Below are 26043 nucleotides of genomic sequence, written 5' to 3' on the forward strand. Positions count from 1 at the left end.
TGAGGGGACTTTGAAGGCACCAAAAGTGCTCACGTGTAATGTTACGAGCAACATTTACACTCTAACACCAAATATTGCTATCATTTTAATGTAGTTTAATATAATAAAATATTATATTATTAATAAAGATTGTAAAAGATAATTTTTATATTAAATAAAAAACCGCATTTAAAAAAAAAATATCCCATCGCTGGTCACGTGAGCTAAACCGTCGTTTGTCACAAGACAAACCAACATGGCTGCTTCCTTTTTCACAATTTGTTCCCCTTAGCTGGTAATACCAACTTACTTTAATAGTTTAGGCGAAACTTTACATGATTAACGAAAAGCTCATCTGCATACTTTGTGCTCCGTAAGAAAACAAGCTCGAGGGAAAAGTTTGAGGTTACTGTTGTGGACCAGACTTAACTGGACCTGCATCATGGCATCTGCATTTCTCATCGGGGAAAAATTCAGACACAAGGTGACTGAATTATTGTCAAACACGGACCTATCTCTGCCCGAAGCACTGAAAAGGGAACTGGAGGAGCTTCTGGAAAACCAACCAGCAATCCTGTCCTTCAGCACAGCCAGGAAACTTCAACAACACCTCCGAGACAAAGGTGAAGCTGCCAGAGTTCAATGTGCAGTCTTTTATTTGTTTTCTTTTTCAGATTAATGACAATAATCACTTAACTCTGTCTTTTCTATTTGTTTTTCAGAGATTAATGACAATATTCACGTGACTCTGTCTTTTATTTGGTTTTCAGAGCATCCTTTATTTTTGCACGAGCTCCTGGAGGACAGCAGTCTGCACCTGCCTGAGGTGGTGAAGCCTCCCAGAGTAAGATCTTGTCAAAAAGTCATCCATGTTTAATTATCAAATTGATGAGGAAATATTATTGTTATTCATATTTGTGATTATTATTATTTTCTTAATTAGCATGTATATGTATGTATATACGTGTGTGTATGTGCATATGTACCAGTGGCGGATTTAAGAGATTTGGGGCCCCAGGCAAAGGCAGGCATGGGGCCCTATGGTAAATATTGCACTTTCTACTCCACTACTGTATATTATTTGCGTTGCTAACAAACAGTCAGTGTAAAAGTCTCTTTGCTGACTGAGAGGACCGTGTATAATGACAGGGAAGGGTTGCTTCACTCGATGGTATGAACTGATCTTTTATTGTGACAAGTCATTCTTTAAGCTACAGATCAACTCACTGACCGCATCACACACACAGATCACATTAGGTATTAGTGCGCGGCCATATATACCTGAAGGGGGGGCACAAGACACACATAATACAATAATCATTCTGCTGACAGTTCAGTGAATGCATTTTAATCAAAAACATAATTTTTGTTCATAATAAGTAACTAGGTAATAAATATCCATAAGTGTATGACAGGTTTTATGGCGTCCTAAAGAACTGGGGGCCCTAGGCACGACCTAGTTTTGCCTAATGGTAAGTCCACCCCTGAAATGTACATATATATGTATAGGTATGTACGTATATTTTTCTTATATTTTCTTTCATTTGTTTGAAACTAAATAAACTAACTAACTAACAAACTAACTAGGCAGTAACATAAATATTTAACTTTGTCTTTGTTCTGTGCATGAGTTGTGCTGATCTGGTGAATCGGTTCAGAAATAATCAGTTATGGAAAGTGATGATGATGAGGAATCTTTACAACTAATTAATCATGGTGTTTGATACTGTGATTAATTAATGGTTCCTAGTTTTAACACTATACTGTAGTGTCATTATGTCAGATGCATGAAGTGATCTTTAAATAAGACAAACTGTGTAGATCGATTTCTGATTTAGTGAAACAAACATGTTTTTGTTTTTATGTGATCAAATCTGATGATTAAGTCATAGTCTGTATGTAGGCAAAAAAGATAAAGTAAGTGCCTTCTGCATCCATCTGTTGCCAACAAGTTGGCTTCCAGTCCAGTCCACCTCTTGCTCATAATGTTCAGTTTCTAAAGATCAGAAATGGCAGCAGTGGAAAAGCCATTGACCCGATGGTTGACCTCCTGATGACGCCTCCATCTGCTTTCCACCGGCGCTGGATGCAGCTCTGTTAATGTAGCTCTTCTGATTAAACCATAAAACCAGCATTTTTCCTTTTATTTCAGAATCCTGAGTTAGTCGCACGTCTGGAGAAGATCAAAGCAAAACTAGCCAATGAGGAATACAACCGGATGACACGTAATGTCAACGCTCAGGTACGTTGTCACATGTTTCCTGTAATGCACGGCCCGAAAGACAACGTTTCACGTCAGGTCGTAGCTCAGCGGTGGGCTCGAAGGCTGCTGTTCTTTACGTGTTAGGAGTTTCCCTGCTGCAACACACCTGACTCAAATCAGATGATTAGTAGAGTTTGATGTGAAGCTCTTATGTGTGTCAAGTGTGTTGCAGCAGGGAAAAGCTTGTTCCATCCTCCACGAGAAGTGAGAACTTTTTTCTTCTTGTCGAGGCTCCAAGACGAAAATGACGTCATTTTGTTCTCGCGGACGCGTTTGAAGACAGTTCTTGACACACCGGGCTGGCAGAACTTTTTTCTAGCGGGGCTCTGAGAAGTATCGTGTGATTGGTCGGACATGTGAGGTGGGCGTGGTTAACACGGAGAAAGCATGAAGCGGATGCAGTTTTTGCGGTTGCAGGTAAAACGGATTGTTTTGATAAAACAGCTGTTCGAAGTGGTGAGAAAGTACGAACATTTTGACATGTGGCATTAAAACACTCAGACCCAGCCGCGTGCACCACCCACCCTGCTGCGGACGAAGCTGCTCGTTAAATATGAAACTAGAAACTCGGAGAGTGGAAACCTCCGCCGAGCACAATGTTAAAGAATCCTTTTAAAACATTCCTGGATCCAAACGGTGATCCGGATCACCACCAGAATTTAATCAGTTCTTCATTTTCACATTTCTAACAACTCTTGAAACTTTTATAAAAATCCGTCCGTAACCTTTTAAGTTATCTTGAGCAAAAAGACGCCGGGAAAACATAACCTCCTTGGCGGAGGTAACAACCGGGTTCATTGCAAATAAAGCCGACATCGCCCCCCCGCAGTGATCCCTCCCCACTGCAGACGTGCTTCTCATGGAGGATGTATGGACCTGACGAAAAAGAAGTTTTTTCTTGTTCTTGCAGCCTCGAGAACAAGAACTCAGTTCTTCTCGTGGAGAAGACGATGTAACAAGCTAAACTCTGAACAGTTGCAGGACTGTGGTCCTTTAGGACAGGAGTGGGTTAGGATTATATTCAGTCATCACTGAATATGCTGTGAGATCATTTATCGTTTTGTGTTTGCAGGAAATCAACAGAAGTGGGACAGTAGCAGATTTTGGACGACAAGGTTAGTGTGGTTCAGAGGTTCTGTTGGAGACGTGACGACACAGTCTGAGCTGTGAATCCTCTTCTTGTCCTCAGTGCGCTCGGTCAAAGCCGTGGTGGTGACTGTTTTCAACTTCCTGGTGACTGTAGTTGCTGCCTTTGCCTGTTCCTACATGGGCAGTCAGTACCTGTTCACTGAGATCACAACGGTAAGAAATAATATTTCATCTCAGACACAGAGCGCACGTATAGATGTTAAAGAGATATTTTCTATATCCGTGTTTTTCAACCACTATGCCGTGGGACACTAGTGTGCCCTGAGAAATTAGCCAACTTCACCTAATTGGTCTAAAAAGCAGCTCTGTGTTCATTCAAACATACCCCAGTGAAAGATAATAAAATTCCTTTTTCTTGTGTTTATCTGGTTTCTATTCAAGAGGCTTTGACAAGATGGACTTTATATTATTAATGTGGACTTTTTTAAAAAAAAACAACATTTTGGTCTGTGGTGAAAAAAGTGCCTTAGCTCAAAAAAGGCTGAAAAACACTGTTCTATATCACTTTCTCAAAAGGCGGTACGCGTACCCCTCGGGGTACCTCAAGGCATTCTAGGGGGTACCTGAAAGGTTTTGAAAACCTTGTTTTTATGTTTTCTTTAAAACCTCCTTAAACTAAATAATCTAAATATAATATTGAATAAATATTTAATATATTTCATCCAATGTAAGTATACATTCATAAACTGGATTTACATGCAGATGTACACCATTTAATTCCTCCCAAAATCCTACATTTCGACGTGAATGAATGCCACGCGTTACGAGCCAAAGCATATTTGTCAGTCACTGTCGCCTTGACAACGGAGTCCTGGTCAAAGCGCCAAAGAGATTTCCATTGTTTTACATGGTTAAAAGTTTAATAAACAAAACACTAATGACAAAGTGCTGTATTTCATTTATTTATTAATAAAATTATAACATAATTTATGAATTTATTTGTTAATCACTGAAAAGTATTTAATGGTTTTTCTGAAACAAAAATACTTTTCAGTGATTAGGGGGTACGTAGCTGGAAAATATTTTACACGGGGTACTGTGTTGCAAAAAGGTTGAGAACCGCTGTTCTGTATTGTTACAAGTGTTGTACGATCGCAGTTATCAGATTTGACTGTGATAATTTCTGAGCTCCATTAAACGAGCAGAAATCTGATGTTTCCACATCGGTGACTTAATGGGACGGGTCGTTCCATTTATCTGACCTTTCATTTATTCTCATCAGCATTAATATCGCTGACACACGTCAAACACATCTTGAGTTGAACCTAAATAAAAAGCAGAAATAAAATAGCTTGTTCTGTTTGCGCTATAAAGACGTTAACAGCTGTGGTATTAAACTAGTGTGACATAAAATAAAGGGTCGTTAACGTGACTGTTTTGGTTCACGGACACGGAACATGCATGTTGCAATAAGTCGATTTCAGCAGTTCTGCAACAACCCCTGCTGAGTCATACTTTTCTGCACGTTGCTCAGACGGTTCGTGCAGACACGTATTAACAAAGCTGAGGAGTGTGTAAGATATAAATAAATACAGAATGCAGTCATTTCTAAGTCTCATCAAATCATCTTTTATTCCCCGAAGAACATAAACGTCTTATCAGATGATGAAACTGAGACATTTTTATCATGTAATGAAAAATATGAGCTCATTGTCAATCTAATGCAGCAGCACATCTGTTGTTTATGTTTAGCATCGTTAGCATCTCCTCCTCTTTTAACATCCGTCTGTCATCGTCTGGGAAGCGAGGAGTCCAGTTTCTGGAGCTTCAAGAGAGAAATGTTGTCCCGTTCTGGTCTGATGCTCATGGATGCAGGATCAAATCAAATCAAATCAAAGATACTTTATTCATCCCTGAGGGGAAATTCAAGGTTCAAGCCAGCTTGTCCAAGGTTTGACATACAGACATGTAACATTGACAAAAGAAGAATACAGAATAAAGCTAAAACTTAGGCCACGCAGCCAGTTTTACCGGCGCCGCCTTATAACAGATAAGAACAGAGATACATTAGGATAATAGGGGGCTCGAGGAAAAAAAGGTCATGTAACTCCGGGCCGCGCCACTAGATGAAGTCTGAAGGGACAGAGAAAAAAACCTCATACACTTAAGCACAAACTCAAACAAGACACACAAAGTCCAGGGAGGCCAGATATGATTGTTGTTTGGGTTCCATGTGAGGAAAATAATTTGCCCTTGGCATGGTCCTGCTGAAATCTGTAAGGTCTTCCCTGAAAGAGACGTTGACTGGATGGAAGCAGATGTTGCTCTAAAACCTCTATGAACTTTTCAGCATTGGTGGAGCAGCTCCTTCAGCCAGAGACTGCTTCATCCATGAAGCGATACCGCAGATCTTTCCAGCCTGCTGCTGGTGGACTACACAACAAACATATTGCTCACTAGTCTGCAGACCAGCAGCCAATACACAACTGGCTGACTGGACTCTGGACTACATCACAACTCTATAAGTCCTTCACCGTCCTACACCATCCAGACATGGAATATTATATATTTCTGCTTGTATATTCTCATTACGCTCCTCTCTGTACTATGTACAGGTATACTTACAGGTATACTGTCTTCTTATGCTTTATTTTTTATTTATATTCTATATTTATTATTATCTCTTTGCTATTCCATGCCCCGCCCCTTTCCTGTCTGTTCTCTTTTGCTGCTGTTCCACTGTGAATTTTCCCACTGTGGACCAAATAAAGGAATCTTTCTTTTTTGTCATTTAAATTTTTATTGATTTTAACATTTTTCAAAAAACAGCAAAGAGAAAAACAAAACAAGAATCTTGGCTGGTGCCAAGATTCAGCAATTTCTGAAACGATTTTCATGTTAATTCCTAAAAAATCGATCCGCAAGTCCAAATATAGTTGGTTTTTTTTTTGTTTTTTTTTTTTAAAGAAATTTTTAGCTTGTTGAACTTTAATCTTTATTCCACGTCATTGAACTTATGAATGTGTGCTTCATGTGAGGACTTTAAAACAATCAACACCATGTCAGGCACTAGCATTGTTAGCCAAGCCCCGGCTTTGAAAACGCCCGAAACGTTTAAGGCTGAGATCTGGAAACATTTTGAACTCAGAAAAGACAAACAGAAAGATGAACTCAACAAAAGCAAAGCGATCTGAGGAAATACGACAAACCTAAGGAACCACATGTTGAGACATCCCCAAGATCTCATGTCTAAGCCGTCCACCAGACCGCAACAGATGAAAATCAAGCAAACTTTACAGCTACCAGCCAATTCTGCATGTTCACTTAAAATAACAGGCGATTGCGGGCTTCATTTGCAAGGCTATGCACCTGTATTTTTTTGTTGAAAATGAAAGCTTCAGGCGGCTAATGAAAGTAGCAGAACCGCACTACGTTACGTTGTCTCACAAACATCTCTCTGAAGAAGTCATTCCAAAAATGTGAAATTATTTTTCAGTCATTCTGGTAAAGGAACGGCTCCTTACAGCTATCCTTCACTTCCAATACTTCATTCATTTGTTGTTGAATGTCAGTATGATACTACCATTCATATGTTGCATATAACAACACAGTCATGTAAATAAAGAAAATAATAAAATAAAATAATACCGACTGAAAACCATATTAGATCAGAACAGTCAGATCCAATTATGATCATCAATTCTAAATTTTCAGAATTGGAATCGATTCTTGAAATCTGAATTGATACCCAGCCTTAATGTTTACATTTAGATTCTTCTTCGCATGACGAAGCTTTAAACTGCATGTGTGGATTTCAGAATGAACTTTGTTCACAGACAGAAACTTCTGGAAGTCTTCCTGAGTCCATGCACTGGTTTCCAGTAGAGTAAAATGTCTGGTTTTAGTGCAGATCACCAGCATCCAGCCTCGTCCCACGCATACAGAGATTCCTCCTGATTATTATTCACTGTAGACGGTGGGATATTCAGTCACATTTTTACTTTGAGGAGCGTTTCTCTGCAATTGTTCCGCAGTTTTCGTCTCAGATTGATGAACTTCTGTCCATCAGTTTCACAGTGAGCCCATATTTTCCATGAAGTCTCGGTTTCAGCACCTGACATGTTCCATCAGGAATAAATTATGGGATTATGAAACTTGGGAGATCGTTGCTTTCTGTTTGCATTTAGATTCTACAAACAATTTGTGTAAAAGTGATCTGAAACATGTGTTTACTTTTTTGTTTCCTCTGCTGTGTTGCAGCGAGTGATTTCAGCCGTGATCGCTGCGTCTGTGGTCGGCCTGGCTGAACTCTACGTTCTGGTCCGGACCATGGAGGGAGAACTGGGAGAACCGTAGCGCCTTTACACCACAATCACTTCTTTTTTTTTTTCTTTTTTTTAAATTATTTTTTTTGTGAAAAGAGACGTGATGGACGTTCCTCATTCCCGGTTTCCTGACAGCTGAAACAGTTTATGTTTATTTATTTCCCCTTTTGTTTTCCTGGTTCATGTCTACTGGGAAGTGTCCCTGATTGTTGCTTTTCCCTTCACTTTGTTCCAGGATGAAATTGTACGTAATAAATATAATTGCTGTTCACAAGCAATGAGACTTTTTCCTTCTAAGCTACATTAAATCTGGGAAATCTGTGAATTGTCTGATGAGTGTTGGAGCGGTTTGCATCAACCCAGGACAACACCTCCATGGAAGAAGAAATTTCATACCAAAGTGTGATTTTACTGTTTAAATGAAGGAAGAAAACAATCATCGTTGATGGAAATAAATCTGTTATTTAATAATAACCAGGATTTTATCTGACGTCCAAATGACTGCTGTTCTACTGACGTTGTGTCACGTATCTGATTTTATTCATGTTTTGGTATCAGGCTTTATGCTAAAGCTGGAGAACTGTCTGAACATGTTGAGGTGTGTCAAACATTAAACCATCGATGGATCACATCAGCAACCTTGGATGTAACTTTACTGTAGGAAGCTTCTGGATGTGTACGACGTCCACAGCAGGACAGTGTCCTCTGTCCGGCAGCTGAAGGACTTTGCCTGCTGCACAACCTTTCACCAGTTTCTAACTTACAGTGTAGTCAGGAGACACCAAAGAAGCCGTAAAGCTGTAAAGACAAGGCAGAAAAATTAAGATGAATACTGACATTTTATCTAAGAAATGATTGGAAACCGTGTAAACAGAAGGTTGACACGATAATTAAGGCTATAAAGCAGCGTCTGAGCTAAAAACGTGACTTTTGGACCAAAGTGGAGATGTTTGGTGATTAGCACAAACATCTCGTACCAGCTGTCAGCATGGTGGTGGAGGGCTGATGATCTGGGCTTATTCTGCAGCTACAGCAGGGATGTCCAGCTCCAGTCATCAAGGGCCACAGTCCCACAAGTTTTCCATGTTTACCTGCTCCAACACACCTGACTCAATCCTTTGTTGTGAAGAACTTTATAGGCTGTTGGACCTCTTTACCTATAAGAACAGTACACACAGTTTCTGCGACATTTGGCATCATTTTCTGGTACAAAGTTTCCACAAAATCCTGATTTTTGTCTTTTTGTGCTTAATGGATGTCAGAAAGCATCTTGTCACGTGGTGATAAATAGTAAATATCCCTAAAAAAAAAAAAAAAAAAAAAGGTTATTTTTATTTTAAATTTTAATAAAAGGATAAATAAATGTCATGGAGTGGGTGCTGAGGTGTGGAGCCAAACGCAGAGACAAGAAACTGGGATGCAGGATCGAGACTGTTTTAATCTGCTCAGAAGGAACTCAGGAAAGTAACACAATGATCCAGCAACTGAGAACGCAAACCAAGAGGTATAAATACATAGAGGAAGTCACCAGACACAGGGGAAACGGATCAGAAAATCAAGCTAGGTGAACTAAACTAGGAAAACTACAAACCAAAACAGGAAACCAGAACTAAAGATAAACACAAAATATGTCATGACAATAAAATGAAATGGAATGAAAAATACTTTATTAATTCCCAAAGGGAAATTCAATATTGTAGTGTATAATTATTAATTAGAGGAGGTCTTGTTCCGGAGGCTGATGGCTGCTGGCAGGAATGATCTTCTGTATCTTTCAGTCTTACATCGGGCCTGAAGAAGCCTCTCACTGAACACACTTTGTTGTTTCATTACTGGGTTGTGGAGAGGGTGTGAAGAATCCTCCATCATCTTCATCAGCTTGTGCAGCATTCTTCTTTGGACAATCAGCTCCAGCGTCTATATTATATATATAAAGTCCTCATATTTGGAAATAAAAAAAGAAAAAAAATTATCTTACTTATAGTCTTGACAGGGTTGGGGTTTTACGGTTTAATGTAAATCAGGTGTGTTGGAGCAGGGATACATTGAAAACCTACAGGACAGACCAGCTTTGGACACGCCTGACCTCCAGGACACCTGCAGGGTGGATCCTGAGCTTCTCCGGATACCAAAGCGACACACGCGACAGTGGTTCTCTCCTGACGAAGACGTTCGGCTGCATCTGGTTTGAGTGGAAATATCGATCCATCCAAGACATTAAGAAAAAACAATGACAGTTGCTTTGACAACATATTTTCATGCTCTGAACAATAACAACACGGATCTCATTTCATATCCAATCACACACAACACAGAAGATCCCTCTCCACTGACCCCCCCCCCCCCCCCCCCCTCCAGATATGAATTGATGTTTTTGTATACCACACTGTCCTGCTCTTAAGTCCTCTTATCATAGTTTGTGGATTAAAAGATGTAACTACATCTGGAATACAAAAAAAAGTATCTTTCTAAGATCTGAGATTTGACACCGGGATTAAAGGTTTATTGAAAGATTATTTGGTATTAGAGATAATGATGATATGCTGAGATCTGTGTCCAGCGTTGGATGTACAGTCTGTTATATTTGCCTCAGTATTATACCTCTCCTGTAATATTTCAGAACTTAAATCCAGACCAAATTACAGATCCTGTAAGCTGATAGACCCTGAGCTCCAGCTTTAATTTCGTTCTTATTTTTCTTTCTCTTTTCATTCCCTCCGTCCATCTAAATCTCCTGCTACTTACAGTTCAGAGATATGAAAAAAATATTTTGACTTAGAAAATAATTATTCCTGTCATGGTATCTTAGTTCATGTAATCATTTTAATCGGGATATTTTGAAAGATAATACTCTGGGCTTCATGTTGGAGCAGGAAAACAGGAGCTAGCTGCTGTGACAGGAGACCACATCATCCACAACACGGTGCAAACAGAAAGTGGGTTTATTTAAAGGACATTTTTCCTTACAGCTCTGTTTATTTGGATTTATTCATTTAGATCTGTTTCATTTCTTTACCAAATAAAATGAGAAGTGAAATAAACAACTCTGATGAATAAAATGAAATTTCATTAATGCATTATAAATAAATTATCTTTAATTTATTTAATTTATCAGCAATTTAAGATGTTAATACTGATTAAATCACTACAAATATTTAAGCGTGAACAATAAATGGATAAAATTCCTGCTTCATCAATGATCAGTTTTAACAACCCATTTTGACAATTTAATGTACTAATAAATGGGAGATTAAATAACAAAGAATTAAAGAGATGTTTTATTAAAATAGGAATCAGTCCACAAATATCTACCTAACAAATCACATGGCAGCAACTCAACACACGTAGACATGGTGAAGATGATTTCCAACTGAGCATCAGGATGAGGAAGAAAGGAGATTTAAGTAACTGAATGATAAGTTTCAGGTTGTTCGTCTGAGTGTTTACTGGGATTTTCACACACAACCATCTCCAGAGTTTCCAGAGATGATCTGAAGATCTGAAGCAGTTTGTCTGGACCAGAATGTCTTGTTGGTGTCAGAGGAAACTGGGCAGACTGGTTGGAGATGATGGAAATGCAACAGGAAGGCATATAGTCACTGGTTCCAACCAAGATATGCAGAACATCTCTGAACACCCAACACGTCCAGCCTGGAAGCAGATGTTCTCCAGCAGCAGAAGACCACAGCGGGTTCCCTCCTGTCAGTAAGAACAGGAAACTGAGGCTACAATTCACACAGACTCACCAGAACTGGACAATAGAAGATGGAGAAACGTTGCTGGTCTGATGAGTCTCCAGTTCAGCTCCACATTCACATGGTAGGATCAGAATCTGCTGGAAACATCATGACAACATAGATCTATCCTGGTTCAAAGTCTCAGGCTGCTGGTGGTGTCATGGGGGAGGTTTTCTTGTCCCACTTTGGTCCCCTTAGTACCAGTATGACATGGTTTAACCAGCACAGATACCTGAGTGTTGCTGCTGACCATGTCCATCCCTTTCTGAGCACAGTGTAGCATCTTCTGATGGAAACTTCCAGCAGGATGATGCACCATGTCACAAAGCTCACATCATCTCCACTATGACAATGAGTTCACTGTCCTCCAACGGCCTCCACAGTCACCAGATCTCAGTCCAGCAGAGCAGCTTTAGGATGTGGTGGAACGGGAGATTCTCATCATGATGTGCAGCAACTGTGTGATGCTTCATGTCAACATGGAGCAAAACCTCTGAGGAACGTTTCAAACACCATGATGCATCTGACACCAGGAATTAAAACAGTTCTGAAGAAAAAATGGGCCAACCCAGTTCTAACAAGTCAGAACTGATTATTTAGAGAACATCATGAAGCAAAATGTTAAATTCTGCGGAGTAATTACATTAGAAAAGGCAGTCCAGTATTTAAAAGTCAAATTCTATTAATGCATATATTATATAAATGTTTAGCTAATTTATGGCTGATCAAAAAGCAAATGTGCAGGAAAAGTGATTTAGTTTTTATTTAATCATTGATTAATACTTTAAATGGGCAACTGAAATGTCTGATATCTGCAAACATCAGCCTGAATATAATCCATATTTATGTAACCAAAGCCGAATCAGCTCAGGGGAAAACATCTGGAACAGCAAGATGAAGACATTCTTCACCTCTGCTGGAACAAAGCTTCACTTTAAACTACAAATTACAAGTTTGTTTGCTAAAACATAATCAAATCAATCATTCATTCATTCATTTCCGAACCGCTTATTCCATTCAGGGTCGCGGGGAAGCTGGAGCCTATCCCAGCTGGCTTTGGGCGACAGGCAGGGTACACCCTGGACAGCTCGCCAGTCCATCGCAGGGCCACACAGAGAGACAAACAACCACACTCACGCTCACACTCACTCCTAGGGGCAATTTAGAGTGACCAATTAACTTATCATGCATGTCTTTTGGATGGTGGGAGGAAGCCGGAGTACCTGGAGAGAACCCACGCATACACGGGGAGAACATGCAAACTCCACACAGAAAGGCCACTGACCAAACCAGCCAAGGATCGAACCAGCGACCTTCTTGCTGTGAGGCCACAGTGCTAACCATTGCGCCACCGTGCAGCCTCAAATCAATCAAATCAAATCAAATATACAAAGAAAAACTGTGTGGACAGGTTGTGGTTTCTATGGATTCGTTTTAAAACTAAAGAGAATAAAAAAAAAAAACCATACAGAAAACAACTCACTAACAGAAAACACAACAATCTCATGGTATTCCAGTGTGTAATCAGCTAACACACACACACACACACACACACACACACACACACACACACACACACACACACACAGATTTGTACAGAAAAGTGTAAAGGACAGAAGCATGTCTGAGTTTTGGTCCATAATCTTCATTCTGAGTCAAAATTCCAGAAAATTAGTCACAATCGCAGCGTTATAGATCAGATCCGAGATGTATCCCATTGAGGTCTGTGGTCCCATCTGTGGGTGATGATGATGATGATGGTGACGGTGACCTTGTCCTTGAGTTACCTCCCAGTACACTGGCTGAGGATGGGAAGAGACTCCCTGGTCTGCAGAGCTGTGACTTCCTCCAACACCACCTCCGTACCCGGTCTGGTGGCCCCCGGACGGGGCGAGGTTCTGGGACTTGAGGTTGGTGAAGGCCTGGTAGGAGCAGGTGGAGGCAGGGTGGCGGGGCTGCCTGCTGAGGGGCTGAGGAAAGGAGCTGGGAATGAAACCAGTAAGTCCCAGGTTCTGCTGCCTGTGATGCTCCTCTTCCCAGTGACGAGACTCTGATGGTTTTGAGCAGACGCGGACTGTCTGCTGGTGGAGAGGCGAGGAAGATGAAGGTGACGCTGAGACTGGGTTTCCATAGATCTGAATCCAGTCTGAGTAAATCTGCGGAACATCCTCGTAGGATCGATTCTGATCTTGCCTTAAGATATCAGCCAGAGAGGAAGCTGCAGGGTATGTGGCGGTCCCAGATCCAGCACAGGGATCCACAAACCTGCCCCCTAGGCCAGGCTTGCTGGACTTGGGGAGTCTGCCAGTCTTAATACTTCTAGCTCTTCTGTTCTGGAACCAAACCTGTGGAAATTTATATCATCAACATGGTGGCATAACGCATTGCTTATTAATAAAGATAATAATATTTAGTTATTTTATTCTCTGGAGAAGCGAAATGACTGAAAACAATGACGTCTTGCAGCGCAGCCTCACCTGGATTTTGCTCTCGGGCAAGTGTGTGTGCGCGGCCAGCCGCTCCCTCAGGGTGATGTCCGGGTACGGAGTGACGGCGAAGGCCTGCTCCAGCTCAGAGAGCTGGGCCCGGCTGAAGATGGTCCTCTTCCTCTTCCTCTGCCCCTCCACCAGACCGCCACCTCTGTCGGGCTCCGGAGAGGACACAGCGCTCTCACTGCGACCGTCTGCCCTCATAAATAACACGTTTTATTATTATTATTATTATTATTATTATTATTATTATTATTATTATTATTATTATTATTATTATAAACAATTAAAAACTTTTAACTATTCGACTAATGAAATATTTGATTAAAAGTTTAGGATTAATTACAGAAATGCTGCTTAAATAAAATAAAATTAAAAAATAAAATAAAAACAAAACAAAACAAAATAAAATAAAATAAAATAAAATAAAATAAAATAAAATAAAATAAAATAAAATATGGTCTCACCTCTACAGGGCTCCTGCTCTCCAAACAGCGCCTTTAGATCCATCAGGTCTTTTTGCTGGTTCTGTCTGAGTAAAGAGAAGTCGGAGTCCACAAACAGAGCCATGCCACAGTCTCGCGCGCAGACACGCGCAGCACGCTCCCGTGTCCTGCAGGCAGCTGAGGAGGAGTCGGTGGAGCAGCTTCTTATATCCGGATCAGATCGGATGGATGAACCAGCAGATCCAGGTGTTAGACACATCCCTAATCCTACTGATTCCTCTTCATCATAGTCTTCACCCACTCTGACCGAATCTCAGGTGTTCACAGATTTATTTGTTGATTGATTTTTACGCCTGATAATCGAGTGAAGTCTGCTATTTTGAAAAGGTCATGAATCATTTCTGGCTGAACTCTGAGTTGGGCTATTCCCCCTTTATTTTAAAAGTAGGTCATGGAGGTTTTCAGTCCACTGAACTCTTAATGACCTCAGGTATTATTAACTTCAGCTATAATCTTTTAGATCAGCATGACGTCATTACAAATTACACGCCACTTCAAGCTTATGTTTCATCTCCATTTTAAAACTAACATCATCAGGTTATGTTTTATACGTCATAATATTCATTGCAGTGAGTTTTTCTAAACCTATTCGTCCTGAATCAGAAGAGATGACTGCAGAGCCTTTTAGAGGGCTGGCCAGACTGTAACAGGGGGAGTATGTAAGGAAATGATGTTCCTCTCCAACATGCACCCTGCTGGAAACTGATGTCACAAAAACAAGAGAAATTAAACGTATTTAAAGTAATAATCTGGATCACAAAGTAGAAATGTTAGCAACAAACTCAGAAAGGTTAATAGAAAGTTAAGTTGGTTGTTTTGGGGTGCTTTAAGTGGAGCTTGGTGTGGCAGTGGGTGGGGGCAGTGGGTTATATGCATAGATCGTGTATGGAAGATGGACGGAGCCTCCGGCGGTTAAAAGTGAGGCCTATGTGTAAGTGCATAAAACTGCAGTTCCCCCTTCATCCGCTAGGGGTTGGCTGCAAAACAGAGCGAATCCCCATAGACTCCCATGTTAAAAAAGACCAACTTCACAGCAGAAATAAACATGTTTACAGCCTAGTACAAAAAAACATTTTCGGTTTAATAGGTCAGGTTTACCTTCATGACAACTGTGGGGGGAGTGAATTTTTTTCTCACCTGTTTAAAAGTTATTTAATCTCGAAATTCTGCATATTTAGGGGTGTGTCCTTTTGATTGACAGGTACCCAATCTCCCGCTTCAAGTCAAAAGAACACAGAACAACTGCAGTTTTTAGCCGGTTAACAACATGACTTAGCTTTAGCCCGCTTACCTCCGTTAGCTAGTTAGCTCCTGTTATCTCTGGGTTAGTTCAGTTAGGTCTTAGCTACAGAAAGCTCAAAGTTCGCTCGATGTCAGTCATCCGCCATGACGCTCACAGCCCCCCTCTCAGCTCCACCTCTTTGCCCATATTTGTATTTTCCGGATGAGATGACCCTGCCAAGATGGAGAATGTAGGAACCGCCCATCGAGCTTCCATGCAGCTCTTCAGAAACCGAAAGGGTGACGTCATGGAGGCTACGTCCATCTTTCTATATACAGTCTATCTGGCCCATTTGGGTCTAACCGAAAGATGGATACAGACCCTTTTGTCTGTCTTCTGCATCCTTTACATGTGTTAGGTTTGTTTTTGTGGAGCTTGTGAATGCATAGCCCAACACTAACAAATGATGTAAAAATGAAGAAGAAGAATCTGTGCTGTATTTTATGACTTCCCAGACCACCACCAACGCCGTCTGTGTTGCCTGTTTTTATAACTTTTTATGAGAATGTATGTTGTTATGGTCTCGCCAAGTAGCTAAAAGTGAAGCCTATGTTGAAGTGCCAAATATAGCTGTTCCCCATTTATATTCCGATTTAAAAATGTCCAATTCGTATTTAAAATGTTTTCATATGGACCGATCAGTCTTTAAGGGTTAGACAGCAAAAACAATTCAGTTGACGTACAGAAACAAGTAACAAGATTTGTATTCTGGCAGGTGATTACTTTAGCGTTGTTTACATGTGTATTGTCTTTGTCTATAGTTCGTTCAAGGTATTAAATGATGTCCAAGATCCGACTTCTGACCTCTGCGTCAACTTGAACACACCATTATCCCAATCGATGCTTTAGCACCTACACAGCAAACCTGATACTACAGTGTTAAAGCGTCACACACAGAGTTTTGTCCATTCAGAGACACCGTAGTAATATGGTGACAAGAAGGTTGTGGGATTTGAAGATGGTGGACTCACTGAGGGGTCATGGACTAAAGAATAAGGTTCTTCCAACAAAATTCACACCAGAACATGGAGGAAGACTTCGGAACTTTATTACTTTAAGTCTCTCTTGTTTATCATCATCATTTCCTATCAGTACTTTTACAAATGTATCCAGTGTAAAAACTCCCAAGTTTTAGCCATGCCGTGCCCCCCCTGTTTGGGAACCACTGCCCTAATGGACCTTTCGTAAAGTTTGGGGATTTTAGAGGAACCCGCCTGAGTCTTTACCTCAAGTTGTGTTATTTCTCTACATTCTATGGTTACATTTTACAGATTTAAAAAAATCTACATTGTTGAAATTTTAAATACCTGAAATTGTCCAAATTTATATTTCCTTCTTTGTGTCTGAAAGCTTTGTGAAGTGTTCTTCAGCACTAGATGACAGTAGCCTGAGTAATAATCCCCTATCTGTCCTTAGACAAGAAGGTTTACATGTTTCTGACCAGTTACTATTAATTTACTATTCTAATCACTCCTTGTAGTGCGATGCCCTCCTTTATTCTGCCCCAGACTGAATTGTTTACGGATTGTTAAATTCGTGGTTACAATAGTGTTACTGTACTGTTTTCTGTGTGTTCTTTTATATTGTTCAGCATTTTGGGAGAAGTGTTACTGTTTGGAAATGTACTATATAAATAAAATTGACCTTGACCTTCTAAAGAAATAAAAACAAGAGTCTTCCTGTAAGAAACAGCTTTTATATTTATGTATACAGCACATTTTACTGGTTTCATTTCCCTCATCATCCCAATAACACAACATCACACAACATAGTCGGATCACTTAGATATTGTAGCTTCAGTTTTCAGAGTTTCTGGTGCAAAGTTTAGTGTGGACGGTCACTTTCAAACACATGGTGATGGTAAAGATGTCTGAAGCACAGCAGCTTTGTCTGACCCCAGCTTCCTGTGGGCAAACTACAGGAAACTACAATAATCTACCACCAGGGGGCGACACAGACTGCCTGAAAATCCCCTCAGTGCCACTTTATCACAGCTGGAGGCTTCAGAGCTTCACTCAAACTTGCGCAGGTGGTTGTAGAGGGACTGGACGTAGGTGAAGACGCACATGGGGTCTGGTTTACGGCCCATGATCATCATGTCGTCCACCTCAATGAGCCGGTCGCAGCCCGCCTTCACTCTGGAGACAGGGACAGGCAGAGACAACTTAGGACGCAGGCATTCATGCAAGAATCTAACTGACAGGTTTTAAGATATTCAAGCTAAAATGAGCAACAATACTATTTTTTTTTTAAAAAAAAGAGCATTTGTGAGGTTATTTAAAGCACAGTAGTGGTAAAACATATTTTCTAAAAGAAAACCTGTAAAAATTTGCAGAAACGTATTTTCTTAACTATCTAAAAAAAGTGGAATCACTGATGAACGCGCACAATCAGCCAAATATATAGATATAATTCTGATGAAAACACCAGTCTTGAGCATGTTTTTAGGTGACTGGGTTACAGTGCAATCCCACACGTGTGATCATTAATATACATATTTATTATTACATAAATCTAATCTCTTTTAAAGGTCAAACATAAAGCTGCTGCTGCACATTAAAGACTTAGTCACCACACATAAATGTTGTTCATTCAAACCGGTTTAATCCTGCAGTCAAAGAGCAGAAAGCTTTCTTTACGCACATGTTGTACAGTACGTGTGTGTGTGTGTGTGTGTGTGTGTGTGTGTTGCGCTCTGAAGTCAGACAGAAGGAATGCACACCTTTCACCATATATGAGAAAAGAATAACAAACATGGTGGCTGTATTATCAAAGTGTGTTGTATAAAGAGTTGTAAAAAGATGACTGGATAAGAGCCGACCAGCACCAGCCCACAGGAGACCAGTAAGTCCAGATGGATTTTCTGGGAAACACAGCTTGCATCTCGCAGCTTTGATATATTCGTGTTTTTTACACTCACTCTGCGGTGTTGAAGGCCAGCTCAAAGTTGTGTTTGCGGTTGGCGGGCGACAGAGAGCTGTAGTCAAACTCTGAGGGAAAGAAGGAGTGGACCAGGGCGCAGAACGCCATCCCATCGCTCCAAGTGGACGAGAAGTTCTGGATGTCGATGTTCTGCGGACAAACATGGGGAGAAACCTGCTGATGATGGCGTGGAATTAACAGTCTCTGTTTTCAGTCTGAAACATGTTGCTGAGATCATGTCGTTTCAAGGCTGCACTTTATTAGTCTGCAGTTCGCCTTGAACAAAACACAACATGTGAAGTCATCTTTTTGTGTGTGTGTGTGAGAGAGAATGTGTGTGTGTTAGCTAAATGCTCGTAAAAATCTTGGCTCAGCTTTGCTTACTGGACAATAACCAAAGCCACATAGAGCAGCTGGCCAGTGTGAGGGTACAAAAGTTCAGCGAAGTGTGTGTCTGTTAAAGTATAAAGTAAACCTCCTCAGTCAACACACACGTCCACTTTATCAGGTCCAACTCGCTAGAACATTGGACCCACTTTTTCCTTCAGAACTGTCTTAAGTCCTGGTGTCATCGCTCCAACAAGGTGGAAACATTCCTTAGAGATTTGCTCCATGTTGACATGAAGCATCACACAGTTGCTGCACATCATGATGAGAATCTCCCGTTCCACCTCATCCCAAAGCTTTGCCCATATATGTATTTTCCTGGCGAGACGACACGCATGCCCCTGTCAAGATGACAATGGTAGGAACCGCCCACCAAGCTTCAATTCAGCTCTTCAGAAACCTATGGGTGACGTCACGGAGGCTCCACCCATCTCTATATACAGTCTATGGGACCAAAGTAAATGTCTTCCACATCATTACACCACCAGCAACCTGAAGCATTGAGCTGAAATGGAGAGATCCTCCCCGTTCAGTTCTCTGTAAACCGTAGAGATGGTTTATGTGTGAAAATCCCAGCAGATCAGCTGTTTCTGAAACACTCAGACACGCCACGTTCAAAGTCACTCAAACCCCTTTATTTCCTCATCCTGATGCTCAGTTTGAACTTCCACAGGTCATCTTCACCATGTCTGCATGACTGCAGGTGTTGAGTTGCTGCTATGTGATTGGCTGGTTAAACATCTAAGTACTTAGCAAATGAGTAAAGGTTCCTTTCAATAAAACTAGAAGACCAAAAGAAGAGAAATTTATTTCTACACTGCAAAAACTCAGCCTTAAAAAACAAGAAAAAATATACAAAAATTAGGTAAACGTTGCTTAAAATAAGATAAATTATCTGCCAACAGAACAAGAAAATTTGGCTTGTCAAGACTTCCCAAAACAAGTAAAAATACTCTTAAAACAAGAGGAATTCTCTGGCATAAAAACTAAGAATTATCTTACCCTTAAAAAAATAAGCATGTGTGTACTCAATTTAAGATTTTTAACGTTAGATTTCAGTTTTTGCAGTGTACAGCGCTTTTCGTGCTTAAAAAAAAACAATACAAAGTGCTTTACATCAAATATATAAAACACACACACACATACATCCACAGTCCCCTTGCACCCACCCACAACCACCCTATTAGTCCCTGTAACAGTTAAAAGAAGACGAATGGCCAGGTATATGTGTACCAGAAAGAGGAAACGATATCCTCAGGGTGCCTCTACACAAAGGCCTACCCCCACCCCCACCCACGACCACCCAGGCCGTCACCATGGGGGCCACCCGGGTCTGGGCAGACAGGACCCACGCCACAACTGTAAGGCTGCAGCGCTGGATCCCGACCCACCAGACAGGGACAGCCCCCACAGCAACACCCATGCAGTCAGAGCAGGGGCAGCCCTTGGTGAAGGAGAGAACTGGAGTGATAACAAAAGTAAAATCCATTAAAAAATAATAATATAAGGCTAACATGGTGCTGAAAGATCACAGTTTCTCAGTTTTAGAAAATATGAAACATGTCACTCCACATCTCACTTTCTGGACAATACTGAGCCAATTAAAAGTGCCACATTTTTCTGCACACTCACCTCATCTACAGTTAATGTCTTTCCTTTTTTCTAAAGTTGCTAAAAGAAGCTAATCAGTTCATGCAAACCAAAACACCTTTTGTTTTTGCTTTGGCTGCAGTGGAATTTATGGTTCCTGCAGACTGATGAGCATCAGGACATCAACATGGCCACTTTTCTCCATTTACACTGAGTAATAAGTTATATCATAGCTCTGTGTGGAAACTGTTGCTGTTGTACCTGATAGCCGATGGTCTTGGAGCGGCACCACTCTAGAAGGATCTGCTTGATGCTGCTGGCGCTGGACACCCCGAAACTCTGAGACCGCTTCAGCGTCACCGCTTTAGCACGGCTGTGTGAGGAAACATGCGTCAGACAGCTGCCTCCATGCACCACTCAAACACAGCTCTGCGTCAGCTGTACCTGCTGTTGGCCTCTGAGTCCGGGCGTTCGAAGATGGACCGGCGAGCCTGAGCACCGATGTTGCGAGGTAGAGTCTGGGACCTCACCAGCTCCCGCCTCCTGTCTCCCACCTGGCTGAAGGACTTGTCACAGACTACGTCACCGTCTCTGCAGCAAGCGCAAGGGTCACGCAAAGCAAAACACATTTCAGCCAAACAAAAAGGCATGACTCAGAAATTTTTCTCACCTGTCCGGGTGCAGAAGCCCTGAATACGTCACAGACTTAGAAGGAGCTGAATTTGCTTTCTCAGCTGAGGAGACAAAGTAAAAGTCACATTTTTACCTGTTTTTCAGAGCTCCTGCTGCATGTTTGTGTAATAACATGTAAAATTATTGTGCAATAACATGTAATGTTATTGTGTAACAACATGTAAAGATAGTGTAATAACATGTAAAGTTATTGTGTCATAACGTAAAATTATTGTGTCATAACATGTAATGTTATTGTGTCATAACATGTAATGTTATTGTGTCATAACATGTAATATGTGTCATAACATGTAATATTGTGTCATAACATGTAATATTGTGTCATAACATGTAATATTGTGTCATAACATGTAAAGTTATTGTGTCATAACATGTAATATTATTGTGTCATAACATGTAATATTATTGTGTAATAACATGTAAAGTCATTGTGTAATAACATGTAAAGTTATTGTGTAACAACATGTAATATTGTGTCATAACATGTAATATTGTGTCATAACATGTAATATTGTGTCATAACATGTAATATTGTGTAATAACATTTGTCTGTGGCTCACCCTGAAGACTTGGAGATCCCAGAGCTCTGGTTGCTGTAGGGGTCCATGTCTTCACCGACGACACTGAGGAGAAGGTTGAAACAAGTCTGACTTAGATCTTCCAACAACGATTAGGAATCACGCGACAACAAAATGATGACTGGGAATTTGGAAACCTGTTGTAACTGGAGACTGGTCTGTGGGTTGAGGCTGGAAGGTGCTGGGAGTCAACTGGCTGGTGGGGGAAGCCTCAGATCCCGGGGAAGGAGGAGATCCAGCAGGGCTGCTGGAAGATCCAGGAGAGCCCCGGATCTCTGCTGTCTTGGTTGTGGCCGTGATTGGGAGGTGGGGCATGCGCATGGCGACCGGCGCTGCATGCTCCTGTGGGGAGTCGGTGGGAGGAGAGATCTTTCCATGGACCAACACTGAGTGCTCTGAAAAGAAAAGGTCAAGTGAAACTTGATATTCCCACTGTGCATGCGGTCATTTAATGTGTTCTTACACAATTTATTAAAAGTTTGTGGAGCAACAAGAAAGAAAGAAGGAAAGAAGGAAAGCAGAACATGGTGGGCCGACTGGAGGGTCTGACAAAAACTCAGCCAGATCTTCTTATTAATCTCGTGAAAAAGGGAAGTCTTTTTACGAGCAGACATGGTGTCTGTTTCCCAAACCCCTAAAAAAGGCTGAAAACTGAAGCTCCCATATTTCTCCAGGAAACTCAAAGCACAAGAGAGCAGCATTTTGAGAGTGAACCATAAAGAACCAAATGATCCAGGAGATATGATGGAGACAACTTTGTATAGAAAGAGAAGGGTATAAAGATTTTGTCTGAATTTTTCGGATAGCCAATGAAGAAATAAAGTATGATTGGTCAGAACGCTGTTTTAATCCATCTGGATCCTGTCCCAGCAGGGTACAGGCAGGGAACACAACAGAAACAGCGAAAACAAGACATGATTAATGATTCTGGCTGCTGGTCCACAGAGGTTTTGTCCCACAGTGATGAGACGGACGTCTCTGTCACCAGCAGTCTCTGATTAAAGTGGCTCCATCATGCTGTTTCTAGTTTTCTGAGCCTTCTGCGGTGTTTTAGTGTTGAATACTCATATGAGCCATATGGAACGGAGCCATTTTTTATCACCTAAACACATGTTTGAGTTTTCCAGCACTCTTCAGTTTCCATGACAATGGAAATGATTAGTTTTAGAGAGTTTTTTTACTTTGAAATTCCAGTGACATCCTGGGGGAGGGACTCCGTGATTGGTCATCGCCTCTAGGCCACGCCCACCTCCACTGCTCCGTATAAGTACTCCAAGCAGTTTAGTTTAGTTTAGTTTATTTAGGATCCCCATTAGCTGTATCAAGCTACAGCTATTCTTCCTGGGGTCTGGCACAATTATAACATCAAAACAAAAACTTGTAAGAAGTTACACGGCACATCAACATTTCAGTTCAATCCTGGAATACAAGCTATATACATCTTCAAAATCATCTCTTTACATCCATTTTTACATAGTAAATGCATACATGTAATGTCCATTCATATTACATCCTATCATGTGAACTATTCATTTACAAAAAATACCCTTGCTTAAAATTGGATATCAACGTATATATTTAATTATCTATAATACAAATCTTCTAGCACACCTCTATCCACATTATCAATTACTCTGTTACACATTCATTTGTATTTATTATACTTATCACCAAACCCTTATAATTATGATTTATATAGATACATGTAATTTTGAAAAATAGTCTTTTAATAATATTTTAAAGTTTTTAAGTGGTTAATTTAATGTTCTTCGGTAGAGAATTCTATGTTTTCATGCCTCTATACATAACTGTTCTTTTCATGGCATTTTGCTTTAGGCAAGCTAAAATTTCCATCTTTTGCATGTCTTGTGGTATATTCATGATTTGCAGCAGTAAAAATAAGGTTATTAAATAAAATAACAGGTAGTTTTAATACAGATATATTTGTAATTATCTGTCGACCAGTCAGACGCAGGCATATGGTGGAGCTTTCTCTGTTGGCTTGTTTCTGGCAGGGGCTGATCTGAGAGGATCACTACAAGATGAACGAAGGGGTTTGTGAGAAATGCTTGATTATTTCTTGCCCTTCTGGACTTGCATATTAAACTAAATTAGACTGAAATGTGCATCATGGAGACACTTTAAGGACTGCAGCATCCTAGAGCGTGCAAAGATCTTCTGTTCAGCTGGTATCTCACGCTCTTCCCTGCACACGGGACTCAACCCAACAATGCTGTTAAGGTTTACAAAGTTCCCTCAGAACAACTGAACACATTCAGCTTCACGTTTTCTAACAGTTCGACGGTCTGCAGAATCAACATCCTGCATGGTTCACACAGAAACTCTACCTGTTGCAGCAGCATGTCCGTTTTCCTGACCAGTATGCACTGGCGCTGGATCAGCTTCTATCGGCTCGTCTCGCTCGACACTCTGAAACACACATACACACTCATAATTAACAACACACACAGCCTTCATGGCTTTAAATGGAGTATGAAGTCATATTTGACCTTTCCTGGGGACCAGAGGGAGAGCAGTTTTTCTCAAGTGGTGAGTAAAAACTGGAACATGAAATCCAGCAAGTGAAACACCAAGTGAATTAACCACCGTGGTATCGATCATCTGGGAGGAATGATTAGCTGTGCCGGATCATTTTCTTCCACACACTTAGTTTAATCTGTTCTGGGGTTTCGTGTTGAGCTGCCCAAACACCAACGTGTTGCGTTTGGACCACAGACAGAGAGCAGGGTGAACAAAAAACAAATCCAGATGTTCATCGATCATTGAGTCAGTTTTGGATCATTTTACTCCTTTTGGGCTTTTAGACTTTTTGAGTTATTTGACACAACCGAGCAATTCGGCATACTTCAAAGTCAGCGTTGCAGCAGCTAAGTGGAGGAAGGAGCAGTGTTCTGTTGTGTATCTGCCTCCCCCTGCTCCGATAAGACCTGAGAAGTTTTAAATTAGACACCGCTATCACCGACAGCCTGACAGATGGGAGGCTAGCCAAAAATCCTTCCAGTTCTACACACTAATGCGATGAGCTTAAGATTTTAAAGTGGAACTATTTTGTGCATTTCAGGCTAATTTCTTTTTATTTCTGAGACCAGAAGGGCTGGGATTGATCGAGTTATTGTCACAAATCGGTTAATTTACTTCAGACCGACCCTCTCTGTAGGCTGTCAGATCAGCCTGTGGGCAAAACGAGCGGATTGAGACTCTTCCGCATTAAGCCCCGCCTCCCGCCAGATATAAGTTGCCACTGATTGGTCAGCTGCCTCTGCACTACATCGGGAGCGCGCACCGCAACTGCTTTCGCCGTCATTGTAACATCTCATAAACAGAAGGATTAGGCTAATATGAACTCAATAAAAAAGAACAAAATACAATGTCAACACATAGCATACAGCCCTACATGTTGGAACCTGAATCAGACCCTGAAAACGAAGTGGAAAACAGCAACCCACAGCAACGAATGCAGCAGGATGTCTCTCTTTGGTAAACTCACCAGCCATCGTTGGAAATAACTTTATCCCACGTTTTCCACCCGCCTGATGTATTTGTACATGCCCTTGTTAACCAGTAGAAGGTAACCAATCACCGAACCTTATCCCCCGGGACGTCACAAGGATTTCCAAGTAGAAAAAACTCTCTAAAACGATGCGTTTTTCATCGCCATGGGAACCGAATGGAGAGTGTACTGGAACTCAAACTCAAGCGTTTAGGTGATAAAAAACAGCGCCGTTCACATGTCTGATGAGGATTCAACACTAACACTGTAGAAAGCTCAGAAAACTCAAAATACCAAAATAGGACCCCTTTAATGTCATACATGATGAGTATTCAGGTTTCCTGACCCTCCTGCTTTCCTGACCTGCAGCAGAGCTTTCCTCTGTCCACGCACTATCAGCCACATGCAACAGCTGATCTCCCTCCTGAGGAGATACCTCTACCTCAAACACTTCACACACACTGCTGCTGACCCACATAGGCTGCTGGTTGAGCTGTCACTTTCCATGTGGCCCCATCTAACAGATACACACAGCTTAGTGTGTTGATAGTCAGCCCCTTTAGCACAGAGTAACACTGCCGAGGTCAACAGTTCAGCGCTGATAGATGCTCACATTTTCCCAAACCGCACGTCGCAATGCGTCTCCGTTGGTCTCAGAACCGGGACGAGGCTCTCCCTCCATGCTGGATCCA

At 41.1% G+C, this 26043-nt stretch overlaps 3 protein-coding genes across 3 annotated transcripts in view; 1 reads left to right on the plus strand and 2 right to left on the minus strand.

The window, feature by feature from the left end:
* The first annotated feature begins 236 nt into the window (after positions 1-236).
* On the plus strand, positions 237-7928 carry vma12 (vacuolar ATPase assembly factor VMA12). Its single transcript, XM_079246529.1, has 6 exons — positions 237-602; positions 750-823; positions 2132-2221; positions 3315-3357; positions 3432-3544; positions 7592-7928. The coding sequence occupies exons 1-6, from the start codon at positions 422-424 to the stop codon at positions 7685-7687; spliced, it is 597 nt and encodes a 198-aa protein (XP_079102655.1). The 5' UTR covers positions 237-421; the 3' UTR covers positions 7688-7928.
* A 5120-nt stretch (positions 7929-13048) lies between these two features.
* On the minus strand, positions 13049-14452 carry sebox (SEBOX homeobox; the record flags this gene model as incomplete). Its single annotated transcript, XM_079246826.1, has 3 exons — positions 13049-13738; positions 13871-14076; positions 14350-14452. 3 exons carry the CDS (start codon positions 14450-14452, stop codon positions 13049-13051), a joined length of 999 nt encoding a protein of 332 aa, XP_079102952.1.
* Positions 14453-17314: 2862 nt separating this feature from the next.
* The window catches only part of smtnl (smoothelin, like), a 34521-nt gene continuing 25792 nt past the window's right edge, over positions 17315-26043 (minus strand). The window contains exons 3-10 of the mRNA XM_079245777.1: positions 24189-24270; positions 21978-22235; positions 21823-21885; positions 21240-21303; positions 21014-21160; positions 20831-20942; positions 18591-18742; positions 17315-17808 (exon numbers count right to left, since the gene is read on the minus strand). Coding sequence (XP_079101903.1) covers positions 17682-17808; positions 18591-18742; positions 20831-20942; positions 21014-21160; positions 21240-21303; positions 21823-21885; positions 21978-22235; positions 24189-24270 — 1005 coding nt within the window. The 3' untranslated portion in view covers positions 17315-17681. The remainder of the gene's footprint in view (positions 17809-18590; positions 18743-20830; positions 20943-21013; positions 21161-21239; positions 21304-21822; positions 21886-21977; positions 22236-24188; positions 24271-26043) is intronic.

The sequence above is a fragment of the Telmatherina bonti genome (genome assembly GCF_933228915.1).
Source record: "Telmatherina bonti genome assembly, chromosome: 9".
Classification (NCBI taxonomy): Eukaryota; Metazoa; Chordata; class Actinopteri; order Atheriniformes; family Telmatherinidae; genus Telmatherina; species Telmatherina bonti.

Excerpts from the sequence above, each read along its gene's own strand:
- vma12 (XM_079246529.1), top strand. The coding sequence starts at position 422 with ATGGCATCTGCATTTCTCATCGGGGAAAAATTCAGACACAAGGTGACT. Across the intron at positions 824-2,131 it reads AGGTGGTGAAGCCTCCCAGA|AATCCTGAGTTAGTCGCACG; the intron begins GTAAGATCTTGT and ends CTTTTATTTCAG. Across the intron at positions 3,358-3,431 it reads AGCAGATTTTGGACGACAAG|TGCGCTCGGTCAAAGCCGTG; the intron begins GTTAGTGTGGTT and ends TCTTGTCCTCAG.